The sequence below is a fragment of the Micropterus dolomieu genome, linkage group LG09 (genome assembly GCF_021292245.1).
Source record: "Micropterus dolomieu isolate WLL.071019.BEF.003 ecotype Adirondacks linkage group LG09, ASM2129224v1, whole genome shotgun sequence".
Classification (NCBI taxonomy): domain Eukaryota; kingdom Metazoa; phylum Chordata; class Actinopteri; order Centrarchiformes; family Centrarchidae; genus Micropterus; species Micropterus dolomieu.
Window position 1 is genome coordinate 16,291,688 of NC_060158.1, and position 16,649 is coordinate 16,308,336.

General features: G+C 39.9%; 1 protein-coding gene across 8 annotated transcripts in view; it reads left to right on the forward strand.

Moving 5' to 3' along the window:
* The first annotated feature begins 1,769 nt into the window (after positions 1-1,769).
* Positions 1,770-16,649, forward strand: part of triqk (triple QxxK/R motif containing) — a 134,616-nt gene continuing 119,736 nt past the window's right edge. For all 8 annotated transcript variants that reach the window (XM_046058921.1, XM_046058919.1, XM_046058922.1 and 5 more), the window contains exons 1-2: positions 1,770-2,029; positions 4,978-5,052. In XM_046058921.1, the coding sequence (XP_045914877.1) occupies positions 4,992-5,052 (61 nt within the window). In that variant the 5' untranslated portion in view covers positions 1,770-2,029; positions 4,978-4,991. The remainder of the gene's footprint in view (positions 2,030-4,977; positions 5,053-16,649) is intronic.

The following is a 16,649-nucleotide window of genomic DNA, read 5'->3' on the forward strand; positions in this document are numbered from 1 at the left end:
CTGTGTATAAAAGAGTGAGGTTCAAAGAGAGAGACAGGGATGGAGAGACAGAAAAGAAATAAGAGAAAAACATAAAGATAGGTACATACACATAGATCTCAAAAACTAGATGATCATGTTAGGACTATTTAATACTGTCTCTGTGGTGTGGTCACTTAAAGAATCAGCCATTTGTACTGCTGAAATTCTATTTAATTTAACAAGGGGTACCCAATCGTTGCTGAAATTTTTCACTTCACACTAACAGGCCCTGGGGGGAAAGCCTCTCATCTCCTCTAAAGTGTTATCTATAAATTACAGTGATGTGCACCGTCCGTACACTGCAACTGTTCATCAGGCAAATCCATCCTGCCTAGTTTTCATTCACACTAGCAGTTGATGCTAATGCTTTCCATATCTATCAATGTGACAGGCACAGCACGTTGGTTTGTTTCACTCAACGGGAGAAATTAATCACACACATTTAGTATAACAAGAGAACATTTGAGCTCTGCATTAACTACACTCATGCTGGTTTTGATGGCCATATTAAGATAACCCTTTCAGGCTTCTTATTGAGGCTATTTGTTAACTGTTCTAACTTAAGTGTCATAGCAGATTTTGGACTTGTACATATGTGAATTGCATGCATTTATATAGTACCATCTATAGTATATACTATGTTAAAGTACAGACCTTAAGTGTACTCAAGGTTGCATAAAAGCTATTTATGTGAATGTGCAGCATTCCTGTTTCCTGGGAAATATTTCTGTAGATAAAAATATTATCATTGACAAATGTCATTCGAATACTTGTTCTTCCATCATGGGGCTGTGTTAAAGTGCTCTCTATCAATGGCAGCTTCATAAGTAAAGCATAATGCAGGCACATTATAGGCAGATTACATCTATTAGTTACTGCTGTGCTGCATGCAAATGGCGTGCCCATGGGAGAGCAGAAAATCATTTTAAACTTCAATAAGTTACAAGCGGTGGCAAGTCTACCCATAATCTGCACAAGGCCCCAGGCAACAATGAGGCTGGATGCAATTAGGGGGGAAATAAAATTCTACACAGTAAACAAAGAAAAAATGTTAAAAGACTGATGAAAGAAAAATGAACATCGCACAGTGAGATTGCCTTGTCTTTGATGAGGTCGGCTGTTGCTTCCTTTAATTGCCACAGCATAATGCTGCAATAAGGATAATTTGTTGTAATCTGACCAGGCAAGAATGACTTAAGGCCAACATGTCAAACTAATATGATGTTTTTAATTAATAGAACATGTGTCTTTGTCACAATAATAACATGTTCCAATTTTAGGAAATGCAAGAGCGTACACATGGCTTTTGTGATGATCTTTTGCAAATGTGGAAGAAGGATTCAAATGATTTACTGAACATACTCAATTACAAGTAAAGTTGTTTATATTATGTTTGTTTATATTAGCAACAGAGGGTACTCTAAGTATGTATCAAATCTAAAAATATTAATTATGCAGAGTGGTACCCATCAGTTTTATATTATTATATCACTGTTATTGATGTAATAATATATAAATGGTTGCTTTAGATGAGTACATTTATAATATTTTAATTACCTGTAATACGGTAATGTACATGATTAAATAGAAATGTAATTTTCACCAATGATATTTTTAACCTAGTAATATCAAAAAGTTAATATATCTTACAGATTTGAGATCCAGTAGGTTTTGTGCTTGTAATGAGTGGGATTGTCACGACTGTCAAGCCCCACGCGCTCCTCTGTTGTTTTTGTTTGAACGCCCCGCCCCTGGCTCATGCTGTTGGTCGACTCGACAATACCCGTGTCTGATTGGAGAAAAATCCTGTCTGTCATCACTGTTGACGTGTAAACCAGGAACTTGCAATGGAGGAAGTGGTGTGTTGGCATTCCTGCGAAATTTGGATCAAAGTACCATAAAACCGTCAAGTCTTCAGACCTCGCGTGTCCACATACAGCAGCCAGGCATTTCGTAATGCAGAAACACCTCTACTAAGCGACATATTCTCTCGATAAACAAGAACAGTGTAAGTATCTATTCGTGAATCCATATTATGAAGACTTGTCATTTAACGTTAACGTTGTTACATCTCCACTGAAATGCTTAACGTTAGTAGAGTTGAATGATATCCTTTTGAGTCCTGCAAGACTTCCATCTTCACGTTCGAGACTGCAGAGAGAAGAAAGGTGCAAATGCATGCATATATCTGTTATCAGCAAAATGTGTCAGGTCCTTGCCACAATACTGACAGATAGAAAGCTGTAATTACTTCTAAATGCCAGACACCACAATCTCCCGAACAACAAGCTATGCTATAAAAGTTGCATGTAACCTACACCCAGTCCCCGTTTTTCCACCTAGCAAAAACTAATGCAGGCTAACTAGCCTGCATTAGTTTGGTCAAACTGTTTTGAAAGACGTTAGAGGTATTACACTAAGAATTATTACAAATATTTTGTTCACCCCATAAATATCACTGAGGATAGACAAAATATTAAAATTAAATCAACACCTATTTTTTTTTAACATATCCTTCATAGGGTAGAATTTATTACAGGACTGATGTATCAGACTGCGTAACTTATAAGGAGGTGTAACTAATAAACTGGAAACTGAGTGTATCATTTTTGTAACCCAGCATTACTCCATAGTGATGCTCTTGTTTTATCAGCATGCCTTCTGGATTCAAGCTATAAGGAAACTACCGTATACTGTGTTCTTTCAGTGCATTCTGCCTGTGGATGTTGTCATACTTACAGGTTTTCCCAGATTGTGGTGTAACTAGGGGTGGGAATCAAAGGGTACCTCACAATACGATATGATGCACGATAAATGGCTCACGATACCATATTATGATACAGCAATTCTGTGATGTTCGATATTGCTAGACAATCCTAAAATGATACATCATCATATCTAACTTTCAATACAAAATGCCTGCGAAAAGGTAAAGTTTTCTCTATTTATTCGCTTCAAATCCAAACTGTTAGAAAACAGCACAATTCTGCAGCACATGTTTTTCAGTCTGTGAATTAAAATTACAGAGCCATAGAGCAACTATGAAAAAATGATTTAACAAACATTTCTTTATAAAAGGATTTTACTAAATTTACTGAAAATATGAAACTACTGGGTACCACCTATACCTGATAATTGTTCAGTGACTCAGTGTTGTGTGTTTTGACCTTTTGACCACATTTGTGACTTAATAATCTTTAATCAATGAGGAGAAATTCACCCTTAAATTAATTTGTTTTGCACAGTAGTTCCACCAGGGATGGAACCTTAGGCTTCTAATTAGAGGAACAACTGTCACTAAAAGCCATAATTAAAAAATGCTAGATTTACTTGCCAGGCCTAGTTTAGGTTTTCCAGTTAATTGAGGTTATGATAAACTGTTAATGACTAGAATGTAATATCAGCCTTGTCATCCAAACATATAAGGTGCAAAAAGTGACAGAAAGGCACCAACAATGCTCCTGTCACTATGCTTACAGTTGACATTTTTTGTTATGGTTTCATATCCCACTGTTGCAAATGCAAAATATACTGTAACACATCTGCAGAAATTTCAGTGAGTGGAATGACCACAGGTGATCACAGAGGCTTCAACTGCGTTGCTTTTGGCAATTTAGACATAATATTGTGATGCTGCCGCACAGTACAATAGAGCCAGCAAATCTGAGAGCCTACTGTGTCCAACTGTAAAAATTACATTTGGACAATTTTCTCTCTTCCTTTTGTCCTCCTCTCACTTCTTTTTAATTTGCTGACTCTGGTTTTCAAACGCTGGAGAACAATAGCTGTGAATACAACCCCCCTTCTCTGTTGGCACTAACAGTGTTTAAAATGTAGCTGAAAGCAGTGTTTTTAGTGTAAGGTAAAATTCAGGTTTCCCAAGGCGGCAGTCTCCCATGAGAAGGTATCAGTCAGCCAGCCACGCTCCTTGAACATGCTAATTCAGTCTCTTTCCTCTATTCCCCGACTGCTCCTCTAGACTCTTCACCACTCCTGTTCTCCTAGGATGCACATAGATACCTGTGCACACCTGCTTACACATTTCTCTCCCTGTCACACTTAAACATGCTTTAAAAAATCTAATCCTCATTAGACTAGAAGGACATGATGGATATTTAGTATTCTTTGTCAAAACATATCCCACTTGTCTTTCAAATCATGCTAAAATCTTTCAGGCAGAGAACAGGTCAAAGGGACAGTATCATCAGAAAGCACAGGCCTGCCCCTCGACTCATACTTGCTTTTTTAAACAAAAGGCTACAATATTGATTGATGCAGTGTGTTGTGAGGGAGCCTGTCTGGAATTTAGAGTGCTCACTGAAAAACAAGTATGTTGGATGGATGCAAGAAACACACACACACACACACACACACACACACACACACACACACACACACACACACTGAGTTTTATCACTGTGGCATAGTCATTTCAGGTAGTTGTACGTCTATACACACCCATGCTTTGATATAAATGCACTGCCTTATACACTGGCATTTATTCTGTTACACAAGCACAGTCCCACACTTGCATAGTGTTAGTCCTAAGGACACTATTTGTATTATTCCTAGCTCTTTCTCTCTTTATCTTCCCTGTGAGCTGTCAGGGTAATCAGACAGAGCTCCTGGTGTGAAGGGAGATGGTGTTAGACTAAATGAGATGGATAGAAAGTGCACATACTGTGAACGTAACACATGTGGAATGTGGTGGGATTTAATTTAATTATGTCTAGCAGATGTATGTGAAAGATAAACCATCTGCCTGATCAAAACTGACTACAGAACTGTATATATAATTGTATATTAACTTGAATCCTTCCTGAGGATTTCACAAGTTATCTCAGAGTACAGCAACAGGAAGGGAGCTATATCCTTATTTGATTAAACTAAACGATCAGGTGTAAAATTGAGACCCAGCTGTGAAAAAGTTCATTTTTCACTTCATTTTTTTGTCAGGCTGAAGAAGGAGAATGGGGAAGAAGGATGCCAGTGCGACCAGATTACCAGTTGATCAGTACCGAAAGCAGATTGGTGAGTCCTCATTTATCCTGGTGCAGGTTAATCAAATTGTTGCTCTTCAGTAAATTAGTCAGCTTTAATCAAATCAAGTAATATATTTTGTATTGTCAGTTGATTTGATAGTTTGACATTGGTTAGAAACCGATCTAAAGAAATGCTCAGAATGCTTTTCTTTGTTTTATAAAATAAAAGACATTCTCCATGACATTTTTTTACAATTAATGATTGACAGTTTAATCAAAAAGATAATCAGTGTATTAACTGACAATTAAAACACTAAGTTCTGTAAATGCGCCCGTAATGCTTTTTGACAGTTGAGATTGGTCTTCAGCTTGTTGTGTAACAAACAAAAATCATAACTCAGTGCTTGATGTGGGCAATTTTACCACAACACAGTAATCAGTGCAGCGTTCTCTCACAGAAACAAGCTAACGTCACACTCAATAAATCTCATGTGATATTGGATTGCATTGAGCAATTCTGTGGTAGTTTGATATATTTCCCAAAACTGCCAAACAGCCCAACGGTTTTGAAGATAGTAACACTGGCTATGCAAACATTAACATAATCTCTTTGCACAAAAAAAAACTTAACTAGACTCACTGGATTAGAACCAGTGTACAAGATGTGGAAGGAATTACACTTGGAGATGAAAAAGCTGCATCTAAGGTCACATCACTGATGGATAGTGAATTCCGCGCTTAAAAAAACTGCCCCTTTTGATATCATGTCAGAAGCTGTTTTGTCAAACTTTAATACCACTTTAATCCTGCGGTATTTTGTTTCCCCATCTTTCCTCTTACATCACAAAGGCCTAACTAAGGCAATATGGTCGGTATCAATCAAAAAGTTTGGTCCCCTTTAGCATGCCAGCTGTGGTTGCTTGAAGATCACAGCTCATATCATGTCTTTTTGTTTTTGTTTTCCTCTTGTGGTGCAAAACCAAAAGGTGGCCAGTGGCAAAGCTGGATAATTGCAAGCAGCTATGACTGACACACACACAAAGGGAAGCTCTGTTCTACTTATAGGATTAAGGTTTCTACTTCAGGTCCCAAGAGTGGGATATTGTGTACATGAAGTGCAGCTAGCAAGTAGCCTTATTAAACACGAAAGGTGCTCACTTTCCGATCCAAGGAAGAAGATTGAGAAGAGTGACACAATTCAGAAGATGTTATAATAATATAACATATTATATTATTATATGTTATAATACTGGCAGGGCACATTGGATTATGAAGTATATCCATCGTGTCTCCACATTGGAGACCTCTGGCTGTGGGAAGTCTAAGAAGCAGGTTCTTTGCAATAGTGGTCCACTTTCAATAAGACTAAGATTTTTTAAGTCTGGAGAACAAGACCACTTCATCCCATCAATCAGAAGTCTTCCACCGAACTACAAGACAAAAAGAAAAGAACACACAGAGGGATTTAGGCACATGCTCAGGGATGAGGTCGGACATACAGTACAAGGATGGAACCCAGATGACCTAATATTTAACTTAGTCTGTCTTGTTACTTTTGAGCATCATCATCAATTTGCAAGAGGGGGTGATGTGGACAGACGCCTACTACAGGTTGAATAGAGATGGATTTTCTGTCTTAAAAACATCACGCCCCTCTGGCCTTAATGTGTTACCTTCTTGTTTTCTTCAGGTTGTCAATTAAAATGCTCTGTACTAATCCACATCCCCGCTTCTGAAAATTGTGCCAACTACAACATTGTTCTGGTCCCCTTCGTCCCAGTGGATGATGGTTTGTTGGCCCCTGATGATTCACATCCTCTTATTATTTCAGGTTTTTATCTTTCCTAGTGTTACTTTTGTGTTAACAGCACTCATGAGATGGTCTCTTAAGCCAAATGTTTTCTCTTAATGCTTGTTTTTGTTTCTTTTTCTCACTTTCACAATATACTTTTTGCAACGGACAGGCTATATTTTGTTTTGTATTTTCTAAGAATGTGTTAATTCTCTGAAATGTAAACAGACATCGTTACTCTGACTACAATAGCAGTATTTGTCTTTCTCAGGCACGTAATGGTCTGTTAAAAAAGTCTTTTACTCTACCATGCTTTAAGAGACAGGGTGACAAAAAAAGAAGCGTAACAATTGTGTATGTTTTCAAGAATAGGATTATTTAGCCCATAGGTAGCTCTTAACCGTCTGCTATTGTGTAAACCCAACATGTTCAACAAATGAGAGACTGCCATAACATAACTCTCGCTCTGTCACATCCCCTATCAAAGGTGCAGAAAATCTTATTTTTTTCCTTTATTCCTTCCCATTTAGTTTTGTTTCTTATCAATTCAAAACTATGGGTGTCAGGGACACTTTGGTCCTTTCTTTACCTCCGCCTCCTTCTAACCCCTCAATTTCTACCTTTTCTTTTTCCTTCTTTTTGAAAAGAATGGCCATCAGGCAATTTCAGTGAACCACTGTTTAACAGAAAAGCTGGAAAACAGAGAGAAGGAAGGGGAAAAGACGTCGGAGAGGAAAATGAAATGTTCAAAGATAGCATGGGGCAGGGTCTTTTCAGAGCTACAGGCCACACATGGTAATTTGAAATCGTAATAGGGTGGCTTATTCATGGAACATCAGCAGTAGTCCAGATTGTTGGGCTGTACCATCATCTCTGCTAGAGTGCTTTTGTCATGTCAGATGGCTATCACAGGGTCACTGTGTTGACACTCTTTTTAAATACCATTATTAAGCCGGTTGTAATTGACTGTGCCAAGCTGCCCTCAGGAGAGGTAAAGCTATAGTGTGCTTACGTGGATGTGCAGGTGGTCACTCTGTTGAAGTAATGATTGCTGGTGCCTGCAGAATAAACTAGGGAACGTTGTCTACACAGATATCCAAAATTACAAGTACATGAAGATGCTGTTGTTTTCTTCTTGTCTTTATATTAAGCATAATATTCATTACTTTACTAGTTTTATAGGCTTTTACTGTGATTCTCACGTGGACTGCGAGATGTGTCCTCCCCCTCTCCCCGCCTCACATGATGCAGGACAAGGCATAAATGTATCCCATGTGTCTGGCACCAGCCCTCCAGTTTCACTACCATGCATCTTGGCAGATTCCAGTGATGTGCACCATGTGGTCACTGACTATTTGGCCACCATGCCACACAGACACAGAAGCAAAGCATGAGGAACTGTCAGACACGCTGTTAGTGTGTTGCCCGAATTTTGGATGTTGCGGATTAATTGACACGTGGAAAAGTTGACAGAGATGACAGCAACTTGGGGAAACAGTTAGTGCGTGTCTGAGAATGTAATTCTGGCAGGTCAGCTCTTTATTTACTGGTAAAAGAAAGACATATTTTCAGTTAAAATAATGTATTTTATAACATGATGCATGAAATTTAAATGTGGTGTTAATTTGGTATCATGAGGTTACTTAAAACTGTGCCATGACATGACCACAGATCGACGCATTGTTTGATACAAGCATTGTGACTTAGCACAAGGCGATTCTGCCAGGACACTGTCAAAGATAGTTTCCTGCCTGTCAAGCCCATCAGAATATTAACATTGCGTAAAGGAATACTTGAATACTGTATAGTCCATTAAAGCAAGGTTTTTTCCTGGCACAAAATGAGGCAAAGGTGGTACTGTATCTCAGCTGTGACTTAATGAGCCTAATATTTTTACAAACAATTGTATGTGGCTTACGTGTGCATAGCCAAAATATGGATACGTTGATTGGTATAATTGTTTTTTTGGCAACACTTTATAATATGGTACATTAAAATGTGAATATTTACCAGCGGCAACAGAGGGAATGACCTGTAAATTAATTAATCGTTAGTGAGTAGTTTCTGAATAACTGATCTGATGACATTATAGTAGATAATCATGAGGTACTACAGTCTACTCTCATTCATTATCAGGTTGTTCCTTGTACTTTACTTCCTTTTTTGTAGCATAATGTCAAGTATTCCCAAATCATATGTGCAGATTTTTTTGTATTGAAAATTCGACTAAATCTTTCTTGTTGTTGACACAGTCACACAACTAAGACTAAAGAAGAATCAGATGGGTATGACAACAGTAAGTAATTCATAATTCAAGGCAACTAACTTAGGGATGCACTGATCCGACCGTTTCAGTCCTGATACCGATGCCAATACCTGGGCTTTGGGTATCGGCCCAATACAAGTGTAAAATGAATAACCTGTATTCCTCACTGTGAAGAAGTTCAAGTTCATTTTATTTATATAGCACGTTTTATAGCAGCCACTGACTGACCAAAGTGCTTTACAGAATTAAAAGACAATAATACCATGCATAACAGCACAGCATAGAAAAGTACAGCAAAGTTAAGAACAGCTTTAAACAGGAGTAGCCAAAGCAGTATCAGATTCGTCAACAATAACAATAAAAAACAGAAATGCCAGTATCAGACTTAGATAGAAAAAAATCATACTCCAAGGAGAGAAAAATTAACAAAAAAAAAAAGATATATATATATAAACACCCTTATTTATAGGCCAAGGAAAACAAGTGCGTTTTTAAAAGTGACTTAAAAGAGGTCACAGAAGGGGCTATCCTAAGAAGAGACTGGCGATCAATATTTTATGTGAAGCAATATCTGGCTTGATCAAGCGTGAAATACCGGCAAACAGCTGACCCCTTGTTTTTCTCTCTATGCATGCCCGTTCTACGTGATGCTTCATCGTATAGTATAATTGAATTGAATAGATCAGCCCCCTTGTCACCAATGTCTGATCCAACTATTTGAGTCAGTATCGGACCGATATCCGACAGCAGTATCAGAGCGGTGCATCCCTAAACTAAATGTTATCCTTCTGTTTCGAATATATGATCCACTCACACTAAAATGAACCAATGAAGCATTCAGGGTAAAGTCTGAAGTTAACAGAGGAACTAGTTGAGTAACTCTGCAACACTCTTGACTCTCCCCTCCATCATCTGTCTGTTCTGCCTGAAGCAGTTGTCCTGTGCTGTATTTTGTCTACTTGCTGCTTCTTGTTAATAATCTGAATCCTGCTCTTAAGCTAGTGTGTCACCTGCACTGTCTTTTCACTCTGCCCCACTTTGGAGTATTTAACTGTTGCAGTTACAGTTGGCAGGAATGCTTTTAATGCAACATCTTCAGGGCTGGACTGGTAATCTGGCATCCCGGCACCTTTGGGGCCGGTGTAACATAAATTATTTATTTATATAACTGTTTTTAAAAAACAGCCAACGATCGGCATAAGGCATGGGCAGCGGCCAATTGGGTAATTTTCTATACTGATATTGGGCAGGCCCAATCACATCTGTTACAAACCCCCCCCCCCTCTGCTCTCTGTTTCTTGCGTTATGCCCCCCCCCCCAAAAAAAATCTTCAGAGGGCTGCCGCCAAATGCACAAAAATAACCGATATGTTTGCAACGGCGGCAGTAGCTTCAACATCAGCTGCGTAGAGCAGGCACAGGCACCTGAAGGAGTAAAAGAGCTGTGGTGGCAGAGGAGGAGGCGTGTGTTAGCGAAACAGAGGGACAAAGTGACAGGGCCGAGGGAGAGAGAGAGCAGGAGGAGAGTGGAGGTGAAGCGGTAAGCATGGAGTAGCTCAACCTGTAGGGAGGGAGCAAGGAGGGAGGGTCATTTACAGTGGGGATGCTGGGGACATGTAGCCACAACTTTTAGAAAGCATTTGTTAAAAATGTTCTGAAAAGCACCTTGCACCAAGAAATGTTGATTACCAAATAAAAATGCTATGAGAAAGGTTTATTTGCACAGGAAGAAAACCTGCAATGCAATGTAAATGTAGAAGAAACCTCTGTGTTGTCAAAAAAATAACTTTAGCAAAAAATTATGTGCTTACCTTTATAATAATAAATACATTTCCACCATAAATTGGTGCAGAAAATGTCTCCAGAATGCAGGAAAATAAGTGTTTAATGCTAAAACCTTTCTGTGGGAGGAACCCTCAGACCCACTTATCGAATATTTCATCTATAAATATTTTTTCTATATAGTAGGTCTATTAAAATATATTCTTGTCTTGTAGTCATGGACACCAATCTTGTGCAATGTCACGTCTCAGTGTTTCATCACACCCCTAATCTAATCTGACCCCCTAAATGGAATGATGGTGTATTGGTGAGGGGTGTCCGACCGATTTTGGTGGGCTGCCTCGGCCAAAGATGCCAGGGCTGATTTTCTTTGTCCCAGTCCAGCCCTGAACATCTTGACATAGGTTTTATCATTACTGATACTTTCGGTTTTGATGGCACTGAATTTCAGTGTCCACGTACAATATATTTAAAGTATATACGGCACAAGACCAGTGATGTCTAAAGTGCAATTTATACTTCTGCGTCAAATCGACGGCGTAGGCTACGGGGCTACGCAGAGGCTATGCCGTCGCCTGACGTGCACCTCCTTCAAAATGTAACTACACGTCGAGTCGACGCGGACCGTAAGCTCTGTGTTTGGTCGGCTGGGTAGCCTCACAATGCCTCCGAGCCGACCGGAAGTACCCCGCGCTTTAAAGTAACATTTACTAGCGGCCAAAACGGCGGCTGTAACACAGTGAATCAATATATTTGACCGTCGCAACCCGAGCGAAATGACTCGTTTCGCTATCAGAATGTGATCCATTCAGTCGGTAACATTTGAAAAGGCTACACCAGCCGCACATTTACAATTTTACCCCCATTTACATTAGCGGAGCGCTAAACCGGAAGTTAGCCTGCTCGGCCGGCAAAAGTCAACACAGTGGACACTGTAGCGCTATTGCCGACTAGCGTTTGGGGGTGTAATTGCAGAAGTATAAATGCATGGCTACGTGCGTAGCCTACGGCGTAGGTATGCACGTAGACCCTACGCAGGAGTATAAATGGGCCTTAACCCCTCTTCTAACTTCACTTTAATGGCCAATCACATACCCTTCCCCCCTCCTTCCCTTGAGTGCTCAATCACATGTGGCTAATTTCAGCTAATACCCCCTACCTGTGTTGTTATGCTAAGCAGAACAATAGCTCAAGATAAATCTTGAGAATTATCTTGTTTTGTTTTTTTTTATCTTGTTTTGTTTTTTTTTTTGTATTATTCTTTACACTTGTTAAAACACTTTGTAACTTGTTTTTGAAAAGTGCTCTACAAATAAGGATTATTATTATTATATTATTATAAAAACAAATTTCTCCTCAGTTTTAATCAGACACCTTTTACAGTTAAAAGCAGCGACAAACAAGCAAAGGAGAACCATGAAACACACATCTAAGGGAACAGTAACTGCAGTAAGTGGTGTGAGGGAAGAGGGCCAGTTTCACTTTTCTCTTGTCCTCTTGACATGAAATCAGTGAAGACTTCAATGAAAGACACTCAGGGAAGCCTCTCAGCAGGCACTCTAGGCCGCCTTACAAGGGCTAATGTTCCTCTGAGATACAGCATTGTCGTTTCTGTACAAGAGGACAGTGATGCCTTGTCAGTGTGGCAGGTAGAAGCATGGAGGGATGGGAGGACGTTGTGTAGCCCAGCACAGGTAGATAATTGGTGACAGAAAGTGTCTACAGCGCCGGTGCAGCAAGGGGAACAGCAGTGACAAATAGGAGTGCTCATAAGCCCAATGCAATATCATCCGGACCGTGTGTGTGCGCTCCAGACCCACGTAAACAAACCACAGGAGAAAGGCAACATGAGGTTTTAGGAAGCACACTGTTGTAATACAACATTACAATACCTTACACAGCCTGTTGTAATTCTCTGGCATTTCTCCTCCATAACAACTATTCATATTCCTACTTGGAGTAAATATTCTGATTTTGCTCCAATTAAGTATGGATTCTTACCAGATGTTTAAGGGTGTATTGCGTTGTGATGAATCTTTGCATATAAACGTAATTCCTCCATGTCGACTAGGAACAAGTTTACCACCACAAACCTTTCCTATTTAATTAACTGAGTACAGGACACGTTGCAAAACAGTGATCATAGATTTCTACAGTTTCCCCCCTGGGTAACCTGGTTTGCACAGTCGATCATTGTTGCTGTATGTGAGGAATGCCATTTTCCAGATATCCTTGATATAAGAACATTTTTTATATCAAGTAAATGTTTATGTTGTTCATATTTAAACCTGTAGTACGGAACTTTTGTCTCCCCTTCTGGCAGTGAGAGTAATTACACAAACACTGTTGACGCGTGCTCATGATGTATGCCTCTGAGTGAGCTCGCCCCAAGAAAAGCTGCTCCAATTAGTTATTCGTGTTTGTACTCACTGTTGATCTCTTTCTTTCTTTTGACTGTATTCCGTTCCTCTGAATGCTGAGTTTCTGGAGCATCAGAAACCTTTCTTGGACGCTGCAGTTTTTCTGCCATAGGAACCGCCATACTCTTTTGTTGCTGTAGCCTTCCTTGACTACTTCATCGCTGTGGTTGCTCCAGAGTCATGTAGAGAGAGAGTAGAGCAGTGCAATTAAATACATTTTATTTTCAATTACGATTTTGGCTTCGAACAATTATGAAAACAAGATAATCATGATAAAACAATTATTGTGCCTTATTCTGTTTCTCAGTGATGCCACGGTTTTGTCTTGTGTTATTAATCCAGTGCATCCTTTTCCTTTACAGTGGTGGCTCTCACTCCTCCCTGAAAGCCCAAATTCACTCTCCTCTAAAAACAATTGTCAAGTGCAACACTATTTTCTACATGGCTCTGGGTTGCCCCTGGCAAACTAATCATTACTGGTTGGTGTAAAATGCATCCTTACTGGTGCGCCAGCACAGGTACAAAAAAACTCTAAATCTAAAATCATACTACAAATACAGAGAGAATTACCTGGCAGTGATAGGCTCAATTAGCGTTGTGTGAACTCCTTTCCACCCTGCACTGTGAAAGTTTACACGGTATGCTCAATAAAAACATATAATTGTTTGTGTTGTAGTAGATCAAGCAGACTGTGTTTGTATATTGTTGTGATTTAAATGATTATTAGTTCACATTTTATGACCATTTTATGCAAAAATCCAGGTAATTCCAAAGGGTTCCCACTTTTTCATGTGACTGTATTAATATTATCAGGTGGGCGAGGGGTATGCTTTGCTGTTTTTTATATTGTAGGCAATGTTAACTGTTCTTTGCAGGCAACTCTAAACTTGTCATTCGGTCAACACAGTTTTAGCTAGACAATTTGAACAACAACAGTAAGAAACACAAAACTTGCAGGGACCGATGCATCACCGAAACACTGTGCCCCTCCTCACTTCTGATCAGTGGTCATTGATTAATACAGTGGGTACGGAAAGTATTCAGACCCCTTTAAATTTTTCACTCTTTGTTTCATTGCAGCCATTTTCCAAAAATCAAAAAAGTTCATTTTATATGTCATTAATGGACACACCCCATCTTGACAGAAAAAAACAGACATGTAGAAATTTTTTAAATTTATTAAAAAAGAAAAACTGAAATATCACATGGTCATAAGTATTCAGACCCTTTGCCGTGACACTCATATTTAACTCAGGTGCTGTCTATTTCTTCTGATCATCCTTGAGATGGTTCTACTCCTTCATTTGAGTCCAGCTGTGTGTAATTAAACTGATTGGACTTGATTAGGAAAGGCACACACCTGTCTATATAAGACCTTACAGCTCACAGTGCATGTCAGAGCAAATGAGAATCATGAGGTCAAAGGAACTGCCCAAGGAGCTGAGAGACAGAATTGTGGCAAGGCACAGATCTGGCCAAGGTTACAAAACAATTTCTGCAGCACTCAAGGTTCCTAAGAGCACAGTGGCCTCCAAAATCCTTAAATGGAAGAAGTTTGGGACGACCAGAGCTCTTCCTAGACCTGACCGTCCAGCCAAACTGAGCAATTGTGGGAGAAGAGCCTTGGTGAGAGAAGTAAAGAAGAACCCAAAGATCACTGGGGCTGAGCTCCAGAGATGCAGTAGGGAGATGGGAGAAAGTTCCACAAAGTCAACTATCACTGCAGCAATCCACCAGTCGGGGCTTTATGGCAGAGTGGCCCGACGGAAGCCTCTCCTCAGTGCAAGACATATGAAAGCCCGCATAGAGTTTGCCAAAAAACACATGAAGGACTCCCAGACTATGAGAAATAAGATCCTCTGGTCTGATGAGACCAAGATAGAACTTTTTGGCGTTAATTCTAAGCGGTATGTGTGGAGAAAACCAGGCACTGCTCATCACCTGTCCAATACAGTCTCAACAGTGAAGCATGGTGGTGGCAGCATCATGCTATGGGGTGTTTTTCAGCTGCAGGGATAGGACGACTGGTTGCAATTGAAGGAAAGATGAATGCGGCCAAGTACAGAGATATCCTGGAAGAAAATCTCATCCAGAGTTCTCAGGACCTCAGACTGGGCCGAAGGTTCACCTTCCAACAAGACAATGACCCTAAGCACACAGCTAAAATAACACAGGAGTGGCTTCGGAACAACTCTGTGACCATCTTGAATGGCCCAGCCAGAGCCCTGACCTAAACCCAATTGAGCATCTCTGGAGAGACCTGAAAATCGCTGTCCACCAACGTTCACCATCCAACCTGATGGAACTGGAGAGGATCTGCAAGGAAGAATGGCAGAGGATCCCCAAATCCAGGTGTGAAAAACTTGTTGCATCATTCCCAAGAAGACTCATGGCTATACTAGCTCAAAAGGTTTATTTTTAATAAATTTGCAAAAATTTCTACATTTCTGTTTTTTTCTGTCAAGATGGGGTGCTGAGTGTACATTAATGAGAAATAAAATGAAAACTTCAAATGAAAACTAAAACTTTTTTGATTTTTGGAAAATGGCTGCAATGAAACAAAGAGTGAAAAATTTAAAGGGGTCTGAATACTTTCCGCACCCACTGTACATGTACCAAAATAAAAGGGGTGCGACCAAGTTGGTAGCACCAGTGCTACCAGTGGAAAAGTTAGTCTGGAGCCTTTACAAATTTCTGTTTATAGCTGCCATGTGAGGCCAATTAGGCTTAAATTCATTACATTAAAAATAGCATAATTACCTACTGAATATTTCTCTGTACATTTTTACACATTTCACAATCTATCTGGCTTTCTGTGTTTTTCCCCCCTTTGATATGGAATTTGTAGCATTTGATGAAGTATCCTCTAGTCTTACATTATCAAAACTAGCCATTTGCAGTCTGTAAGTCTCAGCAATTTCTGTGAATGCTGAGCAACCTGAGGTGCCCTCCAATCAAATTTCCCCCTCTTCACTTTCTGACAAGTGGAGGAGACATCCAGTGGCCCTCCTAATGAATTCCCACTAGCTCACTGTCTGCACGTGGCAACATGCTCCCCATTTCTATTAGTTCTCCACTGAGTCAGAGGGAGGTGGAGGATGACCAGGAGGGATGGAGAAAGAGATGGGAAGTGAAAAACAAGTAGGGGGAGTGAGATGGTTTAAAAAGAGAATGTGTGTGGTGAGAATGATCATCTGCTTAACACCACGTTAATGGTCATCTCTCTCCTCTGTGGCTGCCCCCAGAAGAGGAGAACCTCTGCTCCCTAGGAGACATGATACTCAGTGGTATGGAGCTCTGTCTGTTTGTTTTCAGAATCACAACACGTACACACTGCCTCTGCCCTCCCTTCTCACTAGCTAATTTTCACTCTCCCACAACCTTTCC